General features: G+C 41.3%; 1 protein-coding gene across 2 annotated transcripts in view; it reads right to left on the reverse strand.

Moving 5' to 3' along the window:
• Positions 1-20,771, reverse strand: part of SESN1 (sestrin 1) — a 76,773-nt gene that overhangs the window by 12,859 nt on the left and 43,143 nt on the right. Inside the window, exons 1-2 of one of the 2 annotated variants that reach the window (XM_042016380.1) lie at positions 4,114-4,202; positions 2,031-2,144 (exon numbers count right to left, since the gene is read on the reverse strand). The exons of the other annotated variant lie outside the window; for it this stretch is intronic. Coding sequence (XP_041872314.1) covers positions 2,031-2,048 — 18 coding nt within the window. The 5' untranslated portion in view covers positions 2,049-2,144; positions 4,114-4,202. Of the gene's footprint in view, positions 1-2,030; positions 2,145-4,113; positions 4,203-20,771 lie in introns of those variants that run through there. 2 annotated transcript variants of the gene reach the window in all.

The raw sequence follows: 20,771 nt of genomic DNA on the forward strand, positions 1-20,771 counted from the left end.
CGGGTGGCTGCAAAGCTGAGCACCAAGGGTGGAACAGATTTCACCCTCAACACCCAGAAGCTCAAGCTAATGGACAGAGGTGGGCCTTGCTGGGTGGCAATCCACTCCACTGCGCACCTTCCAGACATACCTTGACAGAGACGTTAAGACTTTAGCCATATAAATGCTGTATTGCTATGCTGGCAGAGACAACCTCGGAAATCACAGAAAAGCCTCCTCTTCCACCTTATGTAACATAACTTGTATTTCTGTACAGCCACTATTATTATCTCCATAGGAACTATGCTTACCCAGGTACCTATCATTTCTCAATCTACACATCCCTCACCACTGCCATATCAGCCCAGCATCACATCTCATGCATTTAGATACTGCAAGATTCCTGTGAGGTAGGACAAGTATATTATCTCCCATCTAGGAAAAAAAAATCCCGGAGAAATGGAAAAGCTACACATCTTAGAAGACTGGTGGCTTCAGCTGAGATCTCTCAAGTCACAGGTTAATGCCCTAACCATCAGACTGTGTGCCTGTTCAGAGACTTCTCAGCCAGGAAATGCTTTATGCAAATTTACACCAAGAAACAGCACTACAGAGCTGAGACAGAAAAGTTAATGAGACAAGTCTGCAAGCTTAATTATATACTTCCCAGTTACCACTCTCTCTCACCAGTCTGGCTCACTTAGCACATCCAACTCCACAAGGACAACCAGACCAAAAAGTCTGTACTGCCTGTACATACAAGCTCAGGGAAGATCACTCTAAAGCCTCAAACATGTGCAAACTCACACAACTTAGAGCTTTTCTGTATCTCACAGATGTCAATCCAGCCTAACTTTTAGGTAGCTTTTTTAAGCCTCTGGACAGGAACATTATTCCTGTCAAATTTATGTAAAAGCCTGGGATAAAAAGTCAAACTGCAATTGTGTAGAAGAGGTTTGTAAATACTTAAAAGTACAACACACATTACCTCTGCTAGTAATAAAACATTATCTGCTTTGGTTCTGAATCTCTTTAAATTGTAAATAAAAAAAAAAAGTCACAGTCTAAACAGCCACCCAGTATCAGAAATTTCACCTAGAAACACTGAAAACAGAACTAAACTACACACCAGGTCACAGAGCCTCTGGAACAGGAACAGCTATCTAACCTAAGCTACAGTTCTTCCTCCATTGTGTGCCTAAAATGCTTTTTCAGCTCCTTGTTGGTCCCTCACTACTGGCTCCTTGCAGCTAGAGCTCTGTCTCTTACCACAAAACCTCTCCCAAAACTCAATGCTGGTTTTGTCCAATGAATCTGGGGACTGTTACCAAACTGCTAATGTTCAGTCATACAGGATTCATGAGCTATGATCCACAATGCTCACTCAGACTGCTTCTCTGGTGTTAGCACAGTGAGCCATTTTGCTCCCCTCAAGTACAGTCAGTACCACTATCAAATGTTGTATCTACCAGAAAGACTTATTTACATACTTCCTTAGGCCTTCTCTAAATGGCAAAGGGAACATTTTATCATAGACAAGCCACAGGCGAAGTAAAATTATAATTATCAATTTACTTCAGTAAACTACATTTGAATTAACTTCTTTATCTGAATCATCTATGTCCTGATTAAGCACTAAGTGCTGCTAGACTCAAACAAAGTTATATGAAAACCACACCCCATAATACAATATAATCTAATGTAAAGAACCAAAATAGGGAAATGAGATTGAGGTGAATTTTTTGGAAGTAACATTTTCCTAGACAACCAGTCATCATTTTACATAATCTAAGTGCATTCCTGCCTAAGTTTAGGGTTAAGAAAGGCACGAGCTGTGAGTTAAAAACTCTTCAACACAATCTCCCAGTAGAATTAACTCCTCCAGCATGCCAGTGCTGAAAATTCAGCTTAGTAGAATATGATGAGCATTTGAAGCATGGGCATTAAAAATACCCATTTAGGGCTTTATAAGCTTATAGGATGAAATGCCCCTACGCACATGAGTGTCCAAGAAGGCCGTGCTGCATTTCCAAGGGAGACTTGGCACTTACCAGTTTAAGAGGCTTCATGCTGCTGCTGCTCCTTCGCTCACTGTGAACTGTCTGGTTCCTACTTCCCCTTTAAAGGCCACCGACAGCAAAACCTCACTGGTGGTGACACTGAGGCTGCAAATGGAGTTTCCTTGTTTAGGACCTTAACAACAAGGACAGGCACAACTGGCCCCCCAGGACAGGCTGTCCCCAACTAATACATACTCAGCTTAAAAGCTGTATTTTCAGTTCTGCTAAATGCAGTAGCTACTGTAGTTTCCACATTGGACAGAGAACTTTTAGGAAGGAGGGAATTAAAAACAAAGACTAGTGATTAAATATATTTCTTTTCCTACACACACAGAAATCCTGCATCTTTTCTAAATGTGGGGCTATGCAGAACTGGCCATTTTTCCTATTTTATTTGTTTACTTAATCCTGATGTAGCTGCAATTGTTGTGGCTTTCTCAAACAAACCATGATTCACATTAAAATGACAGAAAAAAATTATCCTAGAAATGCTCATGTACTTTAAATGTTTCCACTGGTTCCATTTGCTGGGTATGTCAGACTGTCATTCAGCTGAAGCAACAGACATGTCTCCACTTGTATGGATTTAAAGAACTGAGAACAAGGACTCCCCTTCTGTTACAAAGCACTTTGTTACACAGACCTACCACTCTTCACTGGAATTAGAGCATGGCAAATGCTGAACTGTTTCTCTTTTCATACAGAGTATGTTATTCTTATATGAATTTAAAGATGTAAATTACTTTAATTTCAATATCATTTCTCTGGATGTCTCAAAGTCCTTTAAAATACCTGATTTTAAAAACATCCCTATCTAGTTTATCTGACTTGATTCAAGACAGAAATCAAGGCAAGGGAAAATGTGCCCAAGATCACACACCTTGTTCACAACAGCAGGAATAAAACAGCAGAAATAAAAGCAAAGCCCAAACTCCTCTGTCTCCATCTCTAGTACCTCTTCTCTGGTCATTTTCTAGGACTGAGCAGGACAAGCATGTCCAACTGCAGTGGTCTCAAGGTGCCTATGCGCTACCTACTCTTCCTCAGCATTAACAGCTCTTCCTGAAGTGGTTTTGTGACATAACTGCCTGGAGTCCACAACCCAATTTACCTTTGATATGAGCTCACTGAAACAGAGGCTGAGTTTCAGTGATTAGTGCCTAGCTTTTTTTTATATGCCACTTCTGTAATGAAACAGAAAGCAGTAAAGGGCAAAGGATTTGGAATGCAACCCAGCAATTTCCCTACTGTAAACACTATTTAAATACCAATATATTGGTGACACAGAAGGAAACAGTCTAAATGTGACAGTAACTGCATTACATAGACTGTACTACTGGATTATGTCAAAGCAAAGCATATATCCATGTATATGTATCCATATGTATCCATGAAATACTGGATTACTCTAAATCAGACAAATGCAAAACAGGTTCCGCAGTACTGAGGATTTAACTACCTGCAGCAGTTCTGAGGATTTAAAAATTTCCTTTAAAAGAAGAATCTTAACGTGGTGACACTAAGGAATTTGTAAGAGAGATCCAAATCAGCAAGTTTACTCCTGCCCAAAATAATACTCGACTTGCGCTTGTTTATAATTATAGCCCGCTCTTCTCCATGAGAAACACAAGAACAGCCTTACTGTTTCAAAAGGATAATCCAAACCTATGCAAGAACGACGTAAACGCCGGGCAATTCCGAGGCAAAAACCACCTAGGCGAGCCTGAGCATCCTGCAGAGGCACCCGGTTACCACACACACCAGCGGAACACAGCCCGTCTGGGACCAGAGGCGTCGGGGAGGACCGCGACAGCATCTGCACTGTCACCGCAGGCAGCAGCTATATATCCCGCGAACCCCTGAACGATGCCCCCCGAGAGAGGAGCCCGCAGGGAAATGCCGCTGCTGCCTCCGCAGCCCCGCGGATAGTCCGCAGGGGGCTGCCCGGGCCCCCGCCCCTCCCTCCAGCAGGGATTTCTCTGGGTGATGCGCCCGGGAAGAGAGACCCCCGCCCTTGGGGAGGCTGAGCGCCGCGGGGACAAGCGGCGGGGGCACCCCGGCCACCCGCGAGTACCTGGTGCTGCCGGCCCGGCTTCGCTGCGGGGCTGGGGCCGGGCTCGCCGCTCTCGCAGCCCGCTGGGCTCTGCCCCAGCACCGCCGGGGCGGTCCCAGGCCCGTCCCGCCCGCCCGGCGCAGGGGCGGAGCTGCCGGCGCGCTGCCCCGCCGGGGCTCGCCGCGACCCCACGGCTGCTCCCTAACCCTGGAAGTGCCAGCAAATGCCCCGGGCGGGGCACCAGGAGCAGTAGCCCCCGGCTCGGCAGGTCAGCCTTGAGCCCCGGACCCCTCGGCTCCGTTCCGCTCTCCTCCCCGGCACAGAGACGCTCCTTGGACAATGCTTTCCGCTCCCCTCTCCTGTTCCTTATGCAAGAGTTTCTACCTTCTCTTTAAGCAACAAAGTAATTACGGCTTTTAAACCGAGAAATCGCAGGTGGTTCACATTTTGCAGATATTTGTGTGACTAAGTGCGCTGCTGCTGCAGAAATCTGGCCTCCTGCCTATTCCCAAGATCATAACAGTCCTGGGCAAACATATGTTTTGCAATCGCATCAGCAAAACACTCGGCCTTTGTTTGCAGCAGGCTGTGCTGTGCCTGCTGACCCCCCAGGGCTGTAAACTCTGCCAGATGCCTTCCATCTCCCACCTCTTTTGGTCTGGGATTTTACGTCATCAATTATTTTAAAAGAAACAAGTCCCTGAGCTGGCCCACGTGATTTTTACTTTTTTTTTTTCTTTCACAACAATAAAAGATCCATAAAGTTACATTCTGTTAGATTGTTTTCCTTCAAATAATTTGAATTAAAATAAAACACGGTAGACCCCAAGAGGAGAACTTCTGTTGCAGTTTTCATGGGAGGAGGACCAGGGCAGCTCTGAACTCCTGAACATACTCACCTGGGGGAGGAAGGCTTCTGCCTATAATTCAGGCTGTGAGGTTTTGAGCCGTACCAAGTTATCTTAACAACCAAGCAGGGAAATTCCATGACACTGAACTTTAAACTTCTGTTAAAGGTAAAACTGAACGCTGCAAAATTGCTCACAGCCTGTTCCAGTTATCAAACCTTGCAGCTAAATGCAGAAAACACTGAGGACAGTGCTGTCAGGGAAACATGGCAACATGATGCAAGGCAGCAGTTCTGCACATCTCTTGATTCTTGAGCCTTAAAGGCTTCCTGTCGTCTCCACTTTTCAAATACCACCATGCCTCTCTCTAGGTCACGCAATTAACTCTGGAGAACCAAGGGATACTCTACTGCTGAAGGCTTAGCAGCAGTCATAAGGTTAAATTACCTAGAGATGCCCAAGTATCACAGCTCCATCCTTATTTGGGGCCTTAGCTTGAAGCTGGTAAGTTTCTCCAGAAGAAACAGTGTTCTTACTACTTACTTGCACTTTATAAAATTCTCAACAGAAGCATGGAGAAAGAATAATGCAATACTGGCAAGGAAGGTTGCATTTTGTGAGCTAATAAACTAATGAAGAACAGTGTTTAATTCCCACTGCTTACTTCCTTACTTCAGCCCAAGGTATAACAAAAAGGTGGCATGGGCTGCTCTTTCAACACAGGCAAAGAACTGGCTTGTGCTCAGAAAAACTGTTGAAAAGGAGAGTAATTACCTGAAAGCAAAAATGCAAGAAGATACCTCACCATAAAAAGTCTCCCTGGATGATAGATGAATGGTCATCCCCTTTCACGAATTTGTTAACACCCTTGGAAGAAGGGGTGAGGGAGGAAGGGCAGCACTCCCTCACTTCCAAAGTGTTTTTGTCCCACTGTGGGCATTTGTTCTGCCTGGGTATTTGTGAGGAAGCCTGTTTATATTAACAGTTGTTCCTGTACAAAGAACCTTGGCAGATACAGATTCTTTTCTGGCATCATCCAAGGGAAATTCTCTCTCCTTAAACAACCAACTCAACAACAGAAGGTAGGAAATTGTATCGTGTTCTTCACTTTCTCTATCAGGAGAGATGGAGACAATGACAGCATGTCAGAAAAACTGTGTACAAAGGGGAAGAGGAAGTTGCACAGCCACAGCAAACAAATAATAATGGACTTAAAAGCTCTCCCATATGGCCAGAGTACACAAGCCCTGCTCAGGCCCCAGGTATGCCTCTGCCTTAGCAGAATCCCATCACCCCAGCTTGCAGCAAGCCCTTTCTCCATCCCAGCCCTCACACAAGTATTTCCTAACTCCTCCAAACTTAAGAGCACAACAAACCTGACCCACCTGCTCATCTATAAATCAGTACACAATTGCAGACTGAAATTATTCCTATTTGTGAGCTAGCATGATCACTTACATGAGCAATTTCATGAGAGAATATGGTTTGAGACTGGTACAGAGCTCGGGGTATTAATGAGTGCAAACCACAGCACAGGTGGGGAACACGGGGACAGATCATGGTTTGGTTTGCATAACTGGAGCATTCCCCTGGGGAAACACAACAGTGTGTTTGACCAAGTATTGATGCAAGTAAACAGAGATCTAGTGAAATGCTCCTATGGGAAAACACAGCAACAGATGTTTAACATGAAAATATCGATAGATACCAAGTTCCTTTCACCCAGAAAGAGTGCATGAGAGATACTCAAAGCAAACACCAGCTAAAGCACAGGAGCATACTCCTTCATAGCAAGCACTTCCATAAAAGTTGCTTGCATAAATGGCATTTAACATCTGTGCACTCTAAGTTATCAGAAATGCAATTTTTCCTTATTGCTACATTTAAAGGAAGTGTCCTGGGGAAGCTAAAAGGAGACCAACCAGCTACAGAGAGAAAATCCTGATCCTGCAAACAAAAATGTCTGCACTTCGCTGCTTTAAGTTGAAACAGTTCCCTTTCAGTCCAATAGAGCAACTTTTTGCGTCAAGTTCAGCACAAACATATGACTCCAAAGAACTGGCAAAGCTAAATCTTAATTTTTTTCAATAGAAAAGCTAGCCAGGCAGGAGCACTTGAAACGCCTGTTACTGCAATGCCCTGGACATCAAATTAGTATCTCAGAGGATGATCAAATGATCCTTTCCCAGGAACATTTACAAATAAAACCAGGTAATTCTTTGGGGCTCTGAGCTGATTTGTATTAGTTTTAGCTGCAACTAATATGGTGCCTCAATGAAGTCACCAGGTGTTTCAGTAACAACTAAGCAGTCCTATGCTGGCCACTGAACATTTTCCTGTGGATTCCTCTCGTTCCTTGCTGTCCACAGCCACTATCTTTTTCATAACAAATTTCATATGTGTCTATTAATCTCTTCTATCCTTTGATTATACATTTGTTATTTCTCAAACAACAAAAAATCTTTATCATGATAACAATATGGCACAGCAATCAAACCATTCATTACAGTGATGGAAGAATTTAAATTAAAAAGAACATATCATCATAGCATGCAAGTAAAAAAATGGCCAGTATGTCAAAGCATTCCTCTTGATTTAACCTTAATCTGATTGTCCATCTTCAAAAACTCATTCTATTATTAGAATTGGTACACAGTTCTAGGGAGGAGAATAAACTATATTCTTTGTACAATCTAAATTCTTGCTGTATGTGTCAAAAAGGATCAGCCCTTTAGGAATGTCACTACACCTGATACTTTTATAATAATAACAGAAACAAGTTGTTTATTAGAATGGAGGGCTGACAACCGGCCACATCAGGAGATAAGTTAAGACCAATATACAGAAGCTTTCCTTTTGTGGTCCTTAGGATTGTAAGGTTGGCTAAGACTGAACATTTTACCCTATTCATACATTACATTTATTGTCTTTTCTTCTAACCTTATCTGTCCTTCAAATGCTATTTTTCTATTTCTAGATCGTGCTTACATGCTGCTTTCTTAAAGGCCACATCTTCAGCTTTAATGGGCAAATGGCTTGCAAGTGATCATGCTGGTTTGTGAGTAATTACAAATCAGGTCATTCCTAGCCCACTGTATTTCCCACCAAAGACACCATCTTTTCTCTCAGAGCTGCCAGAGGCTGTGAGTCTCCTTTGTTTCACCTGAGCTGTTCTCACAATTGACTAACTTGAACTCACCAAGTTGCAAGAACTCCAGTGGCTTTATTTGTTCCCTCAACTATTTGGTTCATCACTTAGGACTCTCACTCCCCCCAAAGAGTCCTCATTCTGGTAATTTCTGCCTTTAAGATTTCTACAGCTCACCCCCCACCTCTAAGCCACAAGTTGCTTTGTTTTTAATGTCAGCATGGCTTGTCCAAATTTAACATTCTGTTCTGCAGTTATTAGGTAGCAGAAATACAAAGTTTAATTTAGGGAACTATAAGAAGTCTAGATCTTGAGATTATTCATGATTTGGTAAGGACACGAAAACAGAAGTATGGTTTCTAAGACTACTGCAAATAGGTACATTAAAGATGCATATCTAAAGCTTAGAAGATTGAAAGAGTGTCTTACCAGATTATCCTTCCCCTTTTTTGTGAGGGTATGCAGCTCCTCCTAGGCTGATAGAGAGCAGCTGAACTATAGAAGTTGTTTGGTTGGCTGGCTGTGGGTTCTGCTGCTGCTGTTCTGAGATGGCTCCAGACCCATGCACCACACAAGAATACTCTGGTTAACAAGTCCCTCCAGACCCAGCTGGACCAGTTCTGCCCGAGTTTTCATTTGCTCTATTTTGCTGGTTTGGAATCCCTGCTGAAGTTTAGATCTTGAGAATATCCAAATAACTATAAAGCTGTATTCCCCTTGCATTGTCTGTAATGATCTATCTTGACAGGAGGGTTGCAAGTTCCTCAATACTGAATCTCTCTCCTTATTTACCTAATATATGGAGCCAAGTACAATACTATAATATAGGATTTGTCAACTCCTTTAGAACATTATCTTGGCAAAAAGCTAAGTACAACAGTTAACAGCATCATCATAGAAAAGCAACCCACATAACTGATTTAATGACAGCCATTAAGAAAACAGATCATCCTCTAGGTACTACTCAACAACTGATTTTTGTAAGCTAAGGAGATAATGCCAGATCTGTCATTTTCGTAACAGATCTGTTTCTTTTTGCTTCTGTACTCAGAGACAAACCCATTAAGACCTCTGCTTGAGGAGAATCATACAAAATACCGAGATGAATCATGTATTTCTTGTCATTTTTGTCAATTTTTATTGGTGTTTTGTTTAAATTCAGACAGCACTTTAGTCTTCATTCTTCCCATTTTCAGAAGATGACATGGCTAAGATTTTTGAAACAGGTAATTTTTTTGGCCTTTGCTTTCTAAAACAGAAGAACTGAGAAAAGCACTGCTTTCCTGCTGATACAAATCCTAAAAGATCTGGCCTGTCTCCTACTCAGGAATTGATACCATTTCCTACAGTGAGTCTTACTATGTTGCCACTTGCAGGAATATGCCACCTTTTCCTCTTACAGCGAGTTAAGAGGTCACTGACACTTGCTGGGGTAAAGCAGGGAGCAGAAGCCTCCCAGCCCATCAGGAGCCACCCCTGCCCTGTGACTAGCGCCAGCCAACATCCGCTCTGATGAGCCCCAGCAAACTGCAGTGCCCCTGCCAACACATGCTTCGAGGACACAGTACACGTGCCCCTGTTTAACACAGCACGACTTCTGCATCCTTCTAAATCCTGGATAACTTCAGAGGTTGGAGAGCTCCCTCAAGACCCCTGGGACAAACTGGCCTGGCACCAAGCTCCTGCAGGACTATCATCCTTCTACTGCCACTGCCACCTTGGCACTTTTCCACTGGCCACAAAGGCTTTGGGTCCCTGCAGGACAACTATAAAGTCACAGGAGATTTCTGCAACTGAGCTGCTCAGGATCTGAATAAACCTACATACTCTTCTGGACTTCGTAACACTGCTGTCTGCGATAGTGACATCTAAACCATGCAACTGTTAATACCTTCCCCCACCTACCTTCTCAAAAGCATATTTTTTAGGGCAACCAAGTTGAAACAGGCTTGAAACCAATTCTAGCACTTTCTGTTCAAATACTGTTAAGTATCTTTTTTTTTAAATTAACCACAGTATTGGAACTTAGCCTTAAGTCCACTGTTTGTTACAATCATAATTTTAGATCAACCACCACTTGCTGTTGTGAGAGAGGAAAGGCCACCTACTACTGCCTACCTGCCTACTTTCTATACAGCATTTTAAACCCACAATAGATTCTGCCAAAGTCCTGGGAAAGGCCAGCACTGACTGTGTAGTCTCTCAGATTCACACATGCTGAAACCACACACAAAATTGATACAGCAGATGTGCTGTAGGAGACACAATGCTCTCAGATTTCCTTATCAGAATCAGCATCTTGTAATCAAGCTACCATTGAAGCCTGATCAATAGCAATTTTCAAATGGAAAGTAAGTAAAGTACAAGTAAGTAAATGAAAACGCACACATGCCGTACTAAACATACACAATTTTACTAAGATAGTATTAAAATAGGAGCTTATAAATCTGGATATGAAGCTCTAAGCATTCAAACGCCTTCTCATTTTGTCAGTAAAGCTACAAATCCATACCTGTCCCTCTGCTCCTCACCAGCGTGACAGTGGCCCTCTGGACACTCAGCAGGGATTCCAAACCAGCAAAATAGAACAAATGAAAACTCAGGCAGAACGGGACCACATTTTCACTACTGATGAAGATGCAACAATGATCACTGAAGCCTGTAAACTAAAATGCTAGCAAAAAACTCTGGTTCATTTGCTAACTTGCCCATATTACTCACAACAGCAGAGAGGATGATTTCTCTTTATCAAGGTGCGTTTGTCATCTTCCTGAGAAGTCCTCTTGAGAAAGACTGCCACAAAAATAATTCATTCTATTATTTCTGTAAATGTAAATTTCATACAAGTAACAAATTATAACTTAATGTGAAATGTGACTTGAAGGAAATTTACATGTCCCATCAAACTCCTCTGAAGCTAGTAGGGATGAGACTAAACCAAATTTGGATTGTAGCAAATAAGGGCCAGATGCCAACTCTTTAGAGCTGCAGCAAATAAGGAATTACTTGGCAAAGCATAGGTCTGGAGATATCAAGGATCACTGCACAATGCCTAAAACAAACAAGACTGAGATGAGTCCCAGAGAAATAATTTTGGTGAGCTTAGACCAGGGGTTCACCAGGAGAAACCAGAGTCAGGATCAGCATTAGGATTTGAACCACCAAAGACTGGCAAGGCAGAATTCAGGCTTTGGGCTACGGAAAGAGAGAACTCCTGAGCATCATCTCTCTAGATTTAAACAAGCCTAGTGGGAGTCATTTTGCTAAGGCAAGGTATTTGCATGTCCACAACCAGTAGCTGAAGTGTAGAACTTGTACTAACTAGGATTGAGAGAGGGAGGTTCAATTGTGGCAAATGAGAGGACTTCCTGTGTCCCCTCTTGTAACAACAAGAGGCTGATTCTTTGCTCTTAAAGAATAAATAAATAAAACCCTGTGTACTGCACTATTATCTATATTCTTCCTTCCACATGCAAGGGCCACATTTTCTTCAATGAATTCATTCTCGGGGCTATAGAATAATAATGCAGCATTACACACACAGGCAGGCACTTTCTTAATAGCTGTCCTGCACTAATTATTTTGTTGAAATACAATCAAGACATTGCTGGGAGGGAATGTTTTAAACTGGAGTCACTTGAGACTTCAGGTTGTTTCTGGCAACACATCGCCCTGGCTAAGGGAAATGGTCTTGTATAAGCAACCAAAATTAATCATCTGACCACGCCTAAGCTGACCTGAAGAGGAAAGAAAGATAACCCCCATATAAGCTTGTACACCAAGTAGGTTAGGAGTGGAGGACTTTGCCCTGTTTCACATGATACAGCAACTGGATAATTCTCCTAACAGAGGTTCAGAGGGAAGAAGAAATTAGCTAGGTGCAAGCTGGGGAGCTGGTTCCCACGGAGAAACTCCATAAAAGAAATGACAGGACAGGGTTACGATGTTTCTGCATGGCAATGTGGGCACAGCCCAGATGGGCAGCATACATGATGTTAAATCAACAAATTTTGAAAAAACATGAAATGTAATTGCAGTGCATCCAGAACCATCTTAGTTCAGTGGGTACTGCCAGTGACGTCCCAGGTATCATTTGTGGAACAGGTCTGAACCTGCTCCAAGTACATCAGACACCTGTGCATATGCACGCAGTCGTCATTTTACAGACTGTAACCAGCTACCAGAAGCCCCAAATGACCAAATTCCTTTTTTCCCTTGTCTATGCAATCTTCCAGGAGGGGAGGAGATGGCAGGGGTGGAAGGGACAGGAATGTGTGCGGGTAATGGCAGCACTATTTATGAAGTCCTAAAAACAGACAAACTCTCTGCATGGGTACTCACTGATGAAAAAACCAACCCACAACTGCCTGCTCTGCCTCATAACAAGACAGACGTTCACATAAAACAAAACACACATTTAGATTTTTGGCTCAATATTCTTGTCTCTGAATTGTTGCTCTGCATATCAACAAACGATCCTTTGTTCTGAGAAAGCCTTACCAGCCACAAGTTTCCCAAGAGAGGGACACTACATCCTCAGGCACTGACAGGCCTGCCTGGTAATAAGTAACCAGCATGTATGGGATAGATGGCACAAATCCAGGTCTGAGTATAGAAGAATCACAAGAATACTGGCCAAGAGAGAGTTTAAGTTAAGAAGGTATCTGGATACAAGAATGGCAGAAAAGTACTGGAAACAGTTATCCTACAATCCTGCTATGCTGCCTTGCGTGCCAGCTTGTTGACATTTATGTGGCTATTAAAAAAAGAGAGAACAACCACAAAAAAGACACTATGCAAAACTTTTTTCTAAAAGTACAATGTTAAGGAACATTGGACACAGAGGTATCCAAGCTAGTCTTAAAGCAATCAGCCTCACATTGAGAGTTACTGGCTAACAATTCTCAGTCAACAGTAGCTAAAAACATTCAATTCCAAGCACCTAGAGCATGGGAAAGACTGGGGTCTATTTAAAAGTCAGGAATATCAAAAAGCTGCAGTAGAAACAGAAGTCTGAACTTGGCAAGTAAATGCCTTTTCCACTCCTTTTTAGACAAACTTCCTTGACGGAAGTTGACTATTTTAAAGGAATTGAATTTTATATTTGGGCATCCTATTAAATTCTTAACTGAGCTAGGTATGGTTAAAGCTTTTTATAAAATACAAGAATATAGTAACTTTTTTTCATGAAGTTTGTTGACAGACTAGAGCAACAGCACTTACATTATAGTTTTCAAACAGTAAAGTCTCTAAAAGCAAATGTATTTCATGTCTTCTCTGTCAACTAGCAAAGTATCAACTAAATGGCATTTATCCTGCTGTTTTGGTCACCATCAGATTTGAAGGAATACAGCTGCATCCATTTTTCCCATATGTTTTATACCAGTGTCTCCCTAAATGTTTTCTTCCTCTCACCATACAAAACTTCCACCGAGAAGCTCCCCAACTGCATTTGACACTAATATGAATTTCCTCATCAGACTGTCTACAACCTTTAGCCCAGTTGTCTCAGGAGGCAAAGGGAGTAGGGCAGCTACTGAGAAAGTCTGGAACTAACAGAACATTGTGAAAGTAATGTGAAGGGAACTAAAGTCAACAAACTGGATATGAAGATTTTAAGCGAAGTGCCTGAAGAAACAGCACATTTCTAGTCTGGCAACAACATCAAACATTACATAAGTGTACTTGTACATCACCCTGGAAAGCCTACAGTTCTTGTGGTAGAAGGGCACTTGACCTCCACGGTTTGCTGCTTACAAAAAACAGTTTACATCAAACAGTGTCTTGGTTTAGATGCCCTTAAACCAATTTGAAAACTTATTAAAGCAGCATTGCAATTATGTGAAAAGTAGGTGGAGAAAGACCCAGAAAAAAAAGCTTCAAAGGTTTTCAATTAACTTCCAAGTGGCACTTCCAAGAATCGGCACGTCTGTTCCATACTGTGAATTAGTTTTCCAACTGTTTCCTTTGCCCAGTATTTTTCCAAACTGACTAGTACAGCCAAGCACAGCTAGGCAACTCAGAAGAGTGCACAGTGAAAGACATTTCAGCAGAACCCTGGGTTCATGACCTATTTTATGTAATGGAAATCTGCTTAAATATGATTCTAATGGAGATATAAGAACTCTTCACACTGAGATGATATCAACCTATGTGTGGCTCTCTTATGTGCCAGTAAGGCTTGTACACTAAGTTCTTCCAGAAGCCCCTTCAACAAATAGAGGCTCAAAATTCAGAACACAAAAGCCAGTTTACTGCTGCTTTATTGTTTTCAGTCTCTCCTGACCCTATTGCTTCCCAAACTAGCTCAGCTTTTCAATGACATGAGAACTAGAAGGAGCTAGAGCAATGTACTAAGGTTCCAGGACAATGCCCCACAACCAAAGCAGGCCCCCAGTATTCCTCTAAACATCCACCTGCAAAGACTTTCTTTCATGGTATGGAAGAAGCTCATCTCTGCTCTGCTATAGGTTGCTGCTGTTTAAAAAAAAATTCTAGCTCTGCAAGAGCTCATTATTACTTTGCTGATGTCTCTTTATCAAAGCTACCTGCAGATTGAAAATGTCTGGTCTGCCCCAGGAAAAACAAAGTCTAGGAGAATTTATCTAAATTTGAGCTTGTTGTTATGAAGCTGAAACTTGCACAAGTTCTATAAATACAGGCTTTGTCTCAGCTAGTATCACACCACAACTTCCTTCTGCCTTGGAAAAACTAGGAAGGTAGAGGTTGAAAACTCCCTGTACAAAGTACAAATGTAAAAGTAGAAGAAAACAGGCTGCACCCCTCCCCAGTGCCTGACACCTGGATCCACTGATCATTAAAAACAGGGGAGAAAGCAAAGCCAGAAAAGGCAGTTTCTGGAAATGAAGGATGGCAAACCAGAGGCTTAGGTGCGAAGAGCAAGAAAGAGCATCCAGGTCCAAGGACTACTAGGGAAAGGCATTCCTCTACTTGTCTGGCTTAGGGACAGCCCCACCCTAGTATGGGGACTCACCCAGGACAGCAGCCTCATAAATTGCTGCATAGTATATCAGCAACAAGTGGGAACCATGTCTCTCAGACTACAAGCAGCTTTTGGGAGTGAAATTTGGTGTGATTCAACTTCATTAAAGTTTCCAACAGTGGAAGTTTAAGACAGGGCAGGGACTTAATGGAAAACATGGATTTATCTGTGACCAAAATGCAACTAAATCCTTCCCAATGGCCTGAGAGCTTTGCTGTATAACCTGTTCAGATGGATTCAGTTTGTAGAATTGAAGTTTTATTATTAAGCACAGCTGCTAGCAAACAGAAACACACAAATCTGATGTGAAAATAAAATGGTAGCCTATCTATTCCTTCCACTGTGGCTACTGTATTTGTTTTTGCTCTTTGGACAAACACTCACCCAAACTTGGGAAAATTCCAGATGGTTACATCAGCAGTTCATACAGCAATAGTTACAGACAAAAACTAGTCTTCATATTACTCTATGGACTTTATTAGAATTTCCTTCTAAAATCTCCAGCATTAGAGACAACCTTGTATGTTATTAAATCTATAGCATCTGAAAAAGAAAATTGAGATGCTTTTACTTTTCATCTTCAGACCAAATTCAATAAATCAAAGTTCCACAGAGCATCTAATTATCACACAGATTTTCAGAGACATCAAATTATCATCGACTTTGCAATTAACACTACAGGCCAGTGACAAACGATGTAGGAGTACCTGTTAACACAATTTAACAAAACCAGTCAAGTCCCAAAGCAAAGAGGGATTCAAAGCCTTTCAGACTACAAGAAATAGTGGCCAGCTGGCAACACTAAGAGATTTAATGAATACAACAGCATTCAGCAGCAATTTGAAAACTGTCTGCTTGGGTAAGGCTGAGTTATTAACGAAATCTCCATTTATAAACAGTGTTGATGGGATTTAAACAGCCTGTGTAAGAAGGATTAAAAGTCAATTGAAAAGTCTGTACAGATAAGAAAGCAAAAAGAAACTGTGCCCTTGAATTCTGTACATAGTGATTAACCTTATCTTCGTCTCCTGGCACACAGCAGGGGTAAAACAGGCTGCCTTATGCATAGCTGGTGAGGTGGGCTTTGCATTAGGGCTATTTAATGTTTGTACAGTGCTTTGAGCTCTACTGTCCCTTCACTCTCCCCCTCCCCATTTCTTCAAACTGTATACTAAAAGTCATCATTTACCATCCCACCAGTTACCTTTAACAGATACCAAAGAAACACATAAATTGCAAGAGTCTGTCCAGGCATGCTGTAATGATTAGGTTTTTCCTTTCTTTATGTAATTGATGATCTTGCTATTCTCTGTTAGACTTTTATAACCGTACACCTTCAGTATAAACTAGTGTAAATATTGACAATGGAGATTGGCAAGTGGGGATTTCTGGGAGAAGAAGGAGGGAGATGAGAATTTGTTTCTAAGGGTTTTTTCCTCTTGCCTCCAGAATATCCTGTAAATCCTGCTTTACACAAAACTTAATATAGTTTTTAATTTATGTATCACTTCTTAGAATAAGACAACAGACAGGAACACAAACCTAGATCTTTTCAGTCCTTAATCCCTCCCCTATCACCTTCTCATCCCATCCAAAATCCAGCCTATTCTGGTAACATAAGTTGCCTATTTCTGACGTGCCTTTTGTAAAACGGCCAAAGCCACAGAGCATTTAAGGTGAAAATGTACAATGCTACGTCTTGTCTTGGTTTCCCTTGCCTGTAACATAGCCTAACATTTGATTTGCTTCCTTTGGTCTTGTCCAGGATACAATAAGAGCTTTATGAAAAAGCTCTGTAAGAATCTGGGCCATTGATTTGAACAAGGACTATTTAGCCACAACACACAGCACCAAAGAGAGCTGCTCAACATGCCAGCTCTGGAAGCAGCATTGCCCCTTCAGCACAGGCTCTTAACAGGAGTGCAGTGCTCAGCAGCAAAGCTGGGCAGCTTCTGGGACCTGAGGTTATCTCCTAGCACAGTTCTTCACCTCTTTGTACAGGCCTGTCAGAGCTAGTACAGGTGTGTCCAACACTGCACCACAAAACATGATGTAAACATATTCCAATTACTTATCTGTGATATTTATCAGCCTATGTTTTTTCCAAGGCATTGCAGAAACCATTATGTAAACATAACCAGAATATTACTTGCAGAAGGGGACAGTTATTCCACTGGGAAGTAATATTTAAGAAACAAACAAACAAGCCACAGACACATGTGAGTACACTGCCTCCATGCAAATCTAGGGTGGAAATGAGGATCATCAATATACAATTGCCCTAGGGAGATTCAATGAGCTTATATTCAATGAGCTGTATTTGTATAAACCTGTATAAAAAATCCTGTAGGAAATACACTTTATTTAATAAGTATGGTTTTATACTTTAGAGTAAGAAGTATATTTTCATTCAAAATACATTTGTGACTATTCATTTTGCAGCAATGTTTTCATTGTCCAGTCCTTACTCTGGATGACATACCCAGGGAATCCTCATTGAGGAGACAGAAATAAACTTAGCAACACCAATTCCTCGTTAAATCTCATCACCCTTTTAGTTAGTTCCTACTGAAAAAAGGAGGGTTTCTTGGTACTTTCTTCTGTTTGGGCTGCAAAGTCAGCATAGGTAAGACAGCCAGGTTTCCCTATTTGTCAGGGTTCCTACCATCTTAATATGACACTAAAAAGGACTGGATTGCCATTCTGTAAGGGCTGTGAAAGATGAGGTGAACTTTAAAAACTTAAAAACCACCTTGCATCTGAACGTAGTCAGGCAGCTGCCTCATTGAAACATCAAGAGTATCAGTCACAGGTCCCCTGCCTCAATGCATGTACCTAAGAGGATTATGATCTAAAAATGTGCAATTTGGCTCCTTCACTGTAACCTCACGATGTTATTTGGGCATTTATGAATAGCCAGATCTCCATGCAGCTGAGCTGCATGGCACGTACCAATCACACTGCCAAGCAAGTGACCTCACCTAGGCAGCTTGTGTAAACATGGCACAGCCACAGAAATATGACAAGCCTCTGAGCATGCTTAAGGTTATTCCATGAAGACTGTTTACTGTGTTGCCTGGAAACACATAAATAGGGCTTTTGGGGGCTCCCCCCCAATTTTTTATGAAGAAAATTTAGACCAAGAATTCCTTCAAAGAAGGGGCTTGCTATTGTGGTAATTTAGCATACCATATTCTGAAGATCAACTTTTCTAAACGGCATTTCCAAACCCAGCAATCTTCTTTTCTGAACACCTATTTCCATTAGAAAGTATTCTGCTCTTACAGCCAAGAACTGAGGGCACTTCCAGTGGCCTGTCTGAACAAATGCACACTGCTGGAATTAAGACCACTTCTCCCCATAAATGCATTTTGGAAAAGTACTTTTCAAAGCTTCCTGGACATGACAGTGAAGCTAAATTTAAATTCTGAAAGATAAAAACGTCCAAACCCTTTGAAAGAAGCTGTAAATATCTGTTACCTTCTACCTTAAATCAATAGATATTACTTACTTATTGGCAAACTGGTAGAAAAATTAAGTCTTTGGTTATTCACAAGGTCTACCATTTAAAACCAAGAATGGGTAGATTCAACTGTCTTATGGTCTCACAGAGAAAGAGCTAAACCCCAGTTCTGTCCAGATTAGAAGAGGGTAAATCCTATTTATCAGCATTTAATCTCCCCTATACTACATCTTCCATTATTAATACTTAAAAACAGAACTCTATTTCACGTGGAGCAGTGTTATAGAACAGAAATTCCAGAGTAAATATGAATATCATTCTATATGAAATTTCTGGTTTGCAAAATATTTATCAAATAATCCTGTAAGAAAATAAAGTTTATTTTTAAATAACATATTTCATTATATCAACTAAACCTGGTGGAAAACTACAGGGGGCAAGATCTACTTCAGGCTTAGAAGCTTATCTACTTTTATCAATTGTATGAGCTCATCTAAGAAAAGCAAGCACCTCTCCCAACAAGTCTGATTTGCTGTTACAACAGCTACAACACTATTTTTATTCAAAAAGGAAAGAACAAGTTTATAACACTTGCTAAATGTTTTTAATTGGGTTTTTTCCTCCCCATCTAAACAGCAAGTAATTATTTTCTTAAAGGCTCCACTGCTACAAATACCAGGAGAAGAAATAGTGGTCAGACAGCTTATTTTAGAGATATATACTCTGCATTATGTGGGATTTCAAAGAAAAATTGTATGATAGAGAGGTTTAGCCTCTCTCTCTAGCTTTGATGTTTTTTCATGCAACTTTGTAAAATGAGCAGCTATTTATTTTCAATATATAGTATCGAACACGCCTGGCTTACCTGATGGGTGCAAAAACTAATGGACAAGTGGCAGAAAAGTATTACATATTCTTCAATGTTTTAATCTTAATGACCACTAAGAGAAATACACCTGAAAGAAATTTGTACAGCACACCATGCAAAATACTTAGGAAACAGTCACAAGGAAATTACAAAATTATCCCAGCTGTAGAAAAAGGACAGATGGGACCCCTGAAAACCTACTCAAGACCAACCTCCTGTTTCAGCAGAATCAACTACAGCTTTGTCATCCTGACAGATGTTTGCCTAACCTGTTTGAAGGCTTCTAGTGACAGAAGTTCTTGAGTAAAGGAGTGCTCAAGTAACCTTATTAAGATCTGTATTTTACCTGGTACCATTATCTGAATTAATCTGTGAACATAGAATGACTCACCAGTGTTATATATAAAAAAAAAGTCTTCTCTAACTGCTGAATAATTTAACACACCACCAGTTCTCAAAGACCATATTGCTAAGAAAAACTTTTATTATGTTCTTGCAGTGACTCAGCTGCTCCTTGTATTTTTGCTTTAGATACAAAGCAAAACAAACTCAAGCCTAGAAGCAAACAGCATCAAATACAGTGCATGACAGAGCAGAGCTGACAGCAGGTATTTCAACTTAAGTGTGGCTCAAGGCATTGTTGTTCTTTGCTGTTCTCAATTCTTTTATGGCTACAGTCGATTTGTGACTGAGAAACAGAGGGACAAAGATAAAGAATAGGGTGATTCAAAAATTCTAAAGAATTGTTTTGTGATAAACTTTTCAGAGCAGGGAAATGAAGCTCCTAGGAAGTGCAGTAGTACACAATCTTACTGCACCTTAGAACAATGCTTTGCAGAGGATGGGGGATTAAGAGAGGTCTATTCCTACTCTATGATAAAATCAGTTGCAGTACACCATTGGCAAGGGTGGTTCAAAAGCCTTAGATACCATCTCTATTCAACCCCACTTTTGCACCAGCTCTTGCTAATTTTTGAGAATTTCTTGTTCTTCTCCAGCAGCCCCACTATTAATTACTCTATCAGGGAGAGGTTACCTCTTCAGAGACAGGTGAGTAATGACCTTGGACAGCAAGTTTCTTACTTCATCTTTGCCTCAGAAGATGGGGACAAAACCTTCTACTTGTTCTGTGCAACCTTTGTTACTGAAGAAAACAAGTAGTGGCTAATGTACTGCTGTCTTCTCCAGGCTAAACAAGCCAAATGATCTCAGCTCTCGTAAGGCTTCCCCTCCAGACCCTTCACCCTCCTAATGGCCCTCCTTCGGATGCTCTCTTATAGCTTTATATCCTTCTTGTATTGTGGTGCCCAAAACTGCACACAGGACTCGAGGTGAGGCCACACCAGCAC

The sequence above is a fragment of the Corvus kubaryi genome, unplaced genomic scaffold (genome assembly GCF_017639235.1).
Source record: "Corvus kubaryi isolate FWS band 111438036 unplaced genomic scaffold, C.kubaryi_AGA036_p1.0 split3-73, whole genome shotgun sequence".
Taxonomy (NCBI): domain Eukaryota; kingdom Metazoa; phylum Chordata; class Aves; order Passeriformes; family Corvidae; genus Corvus; species Corvus kubaryi.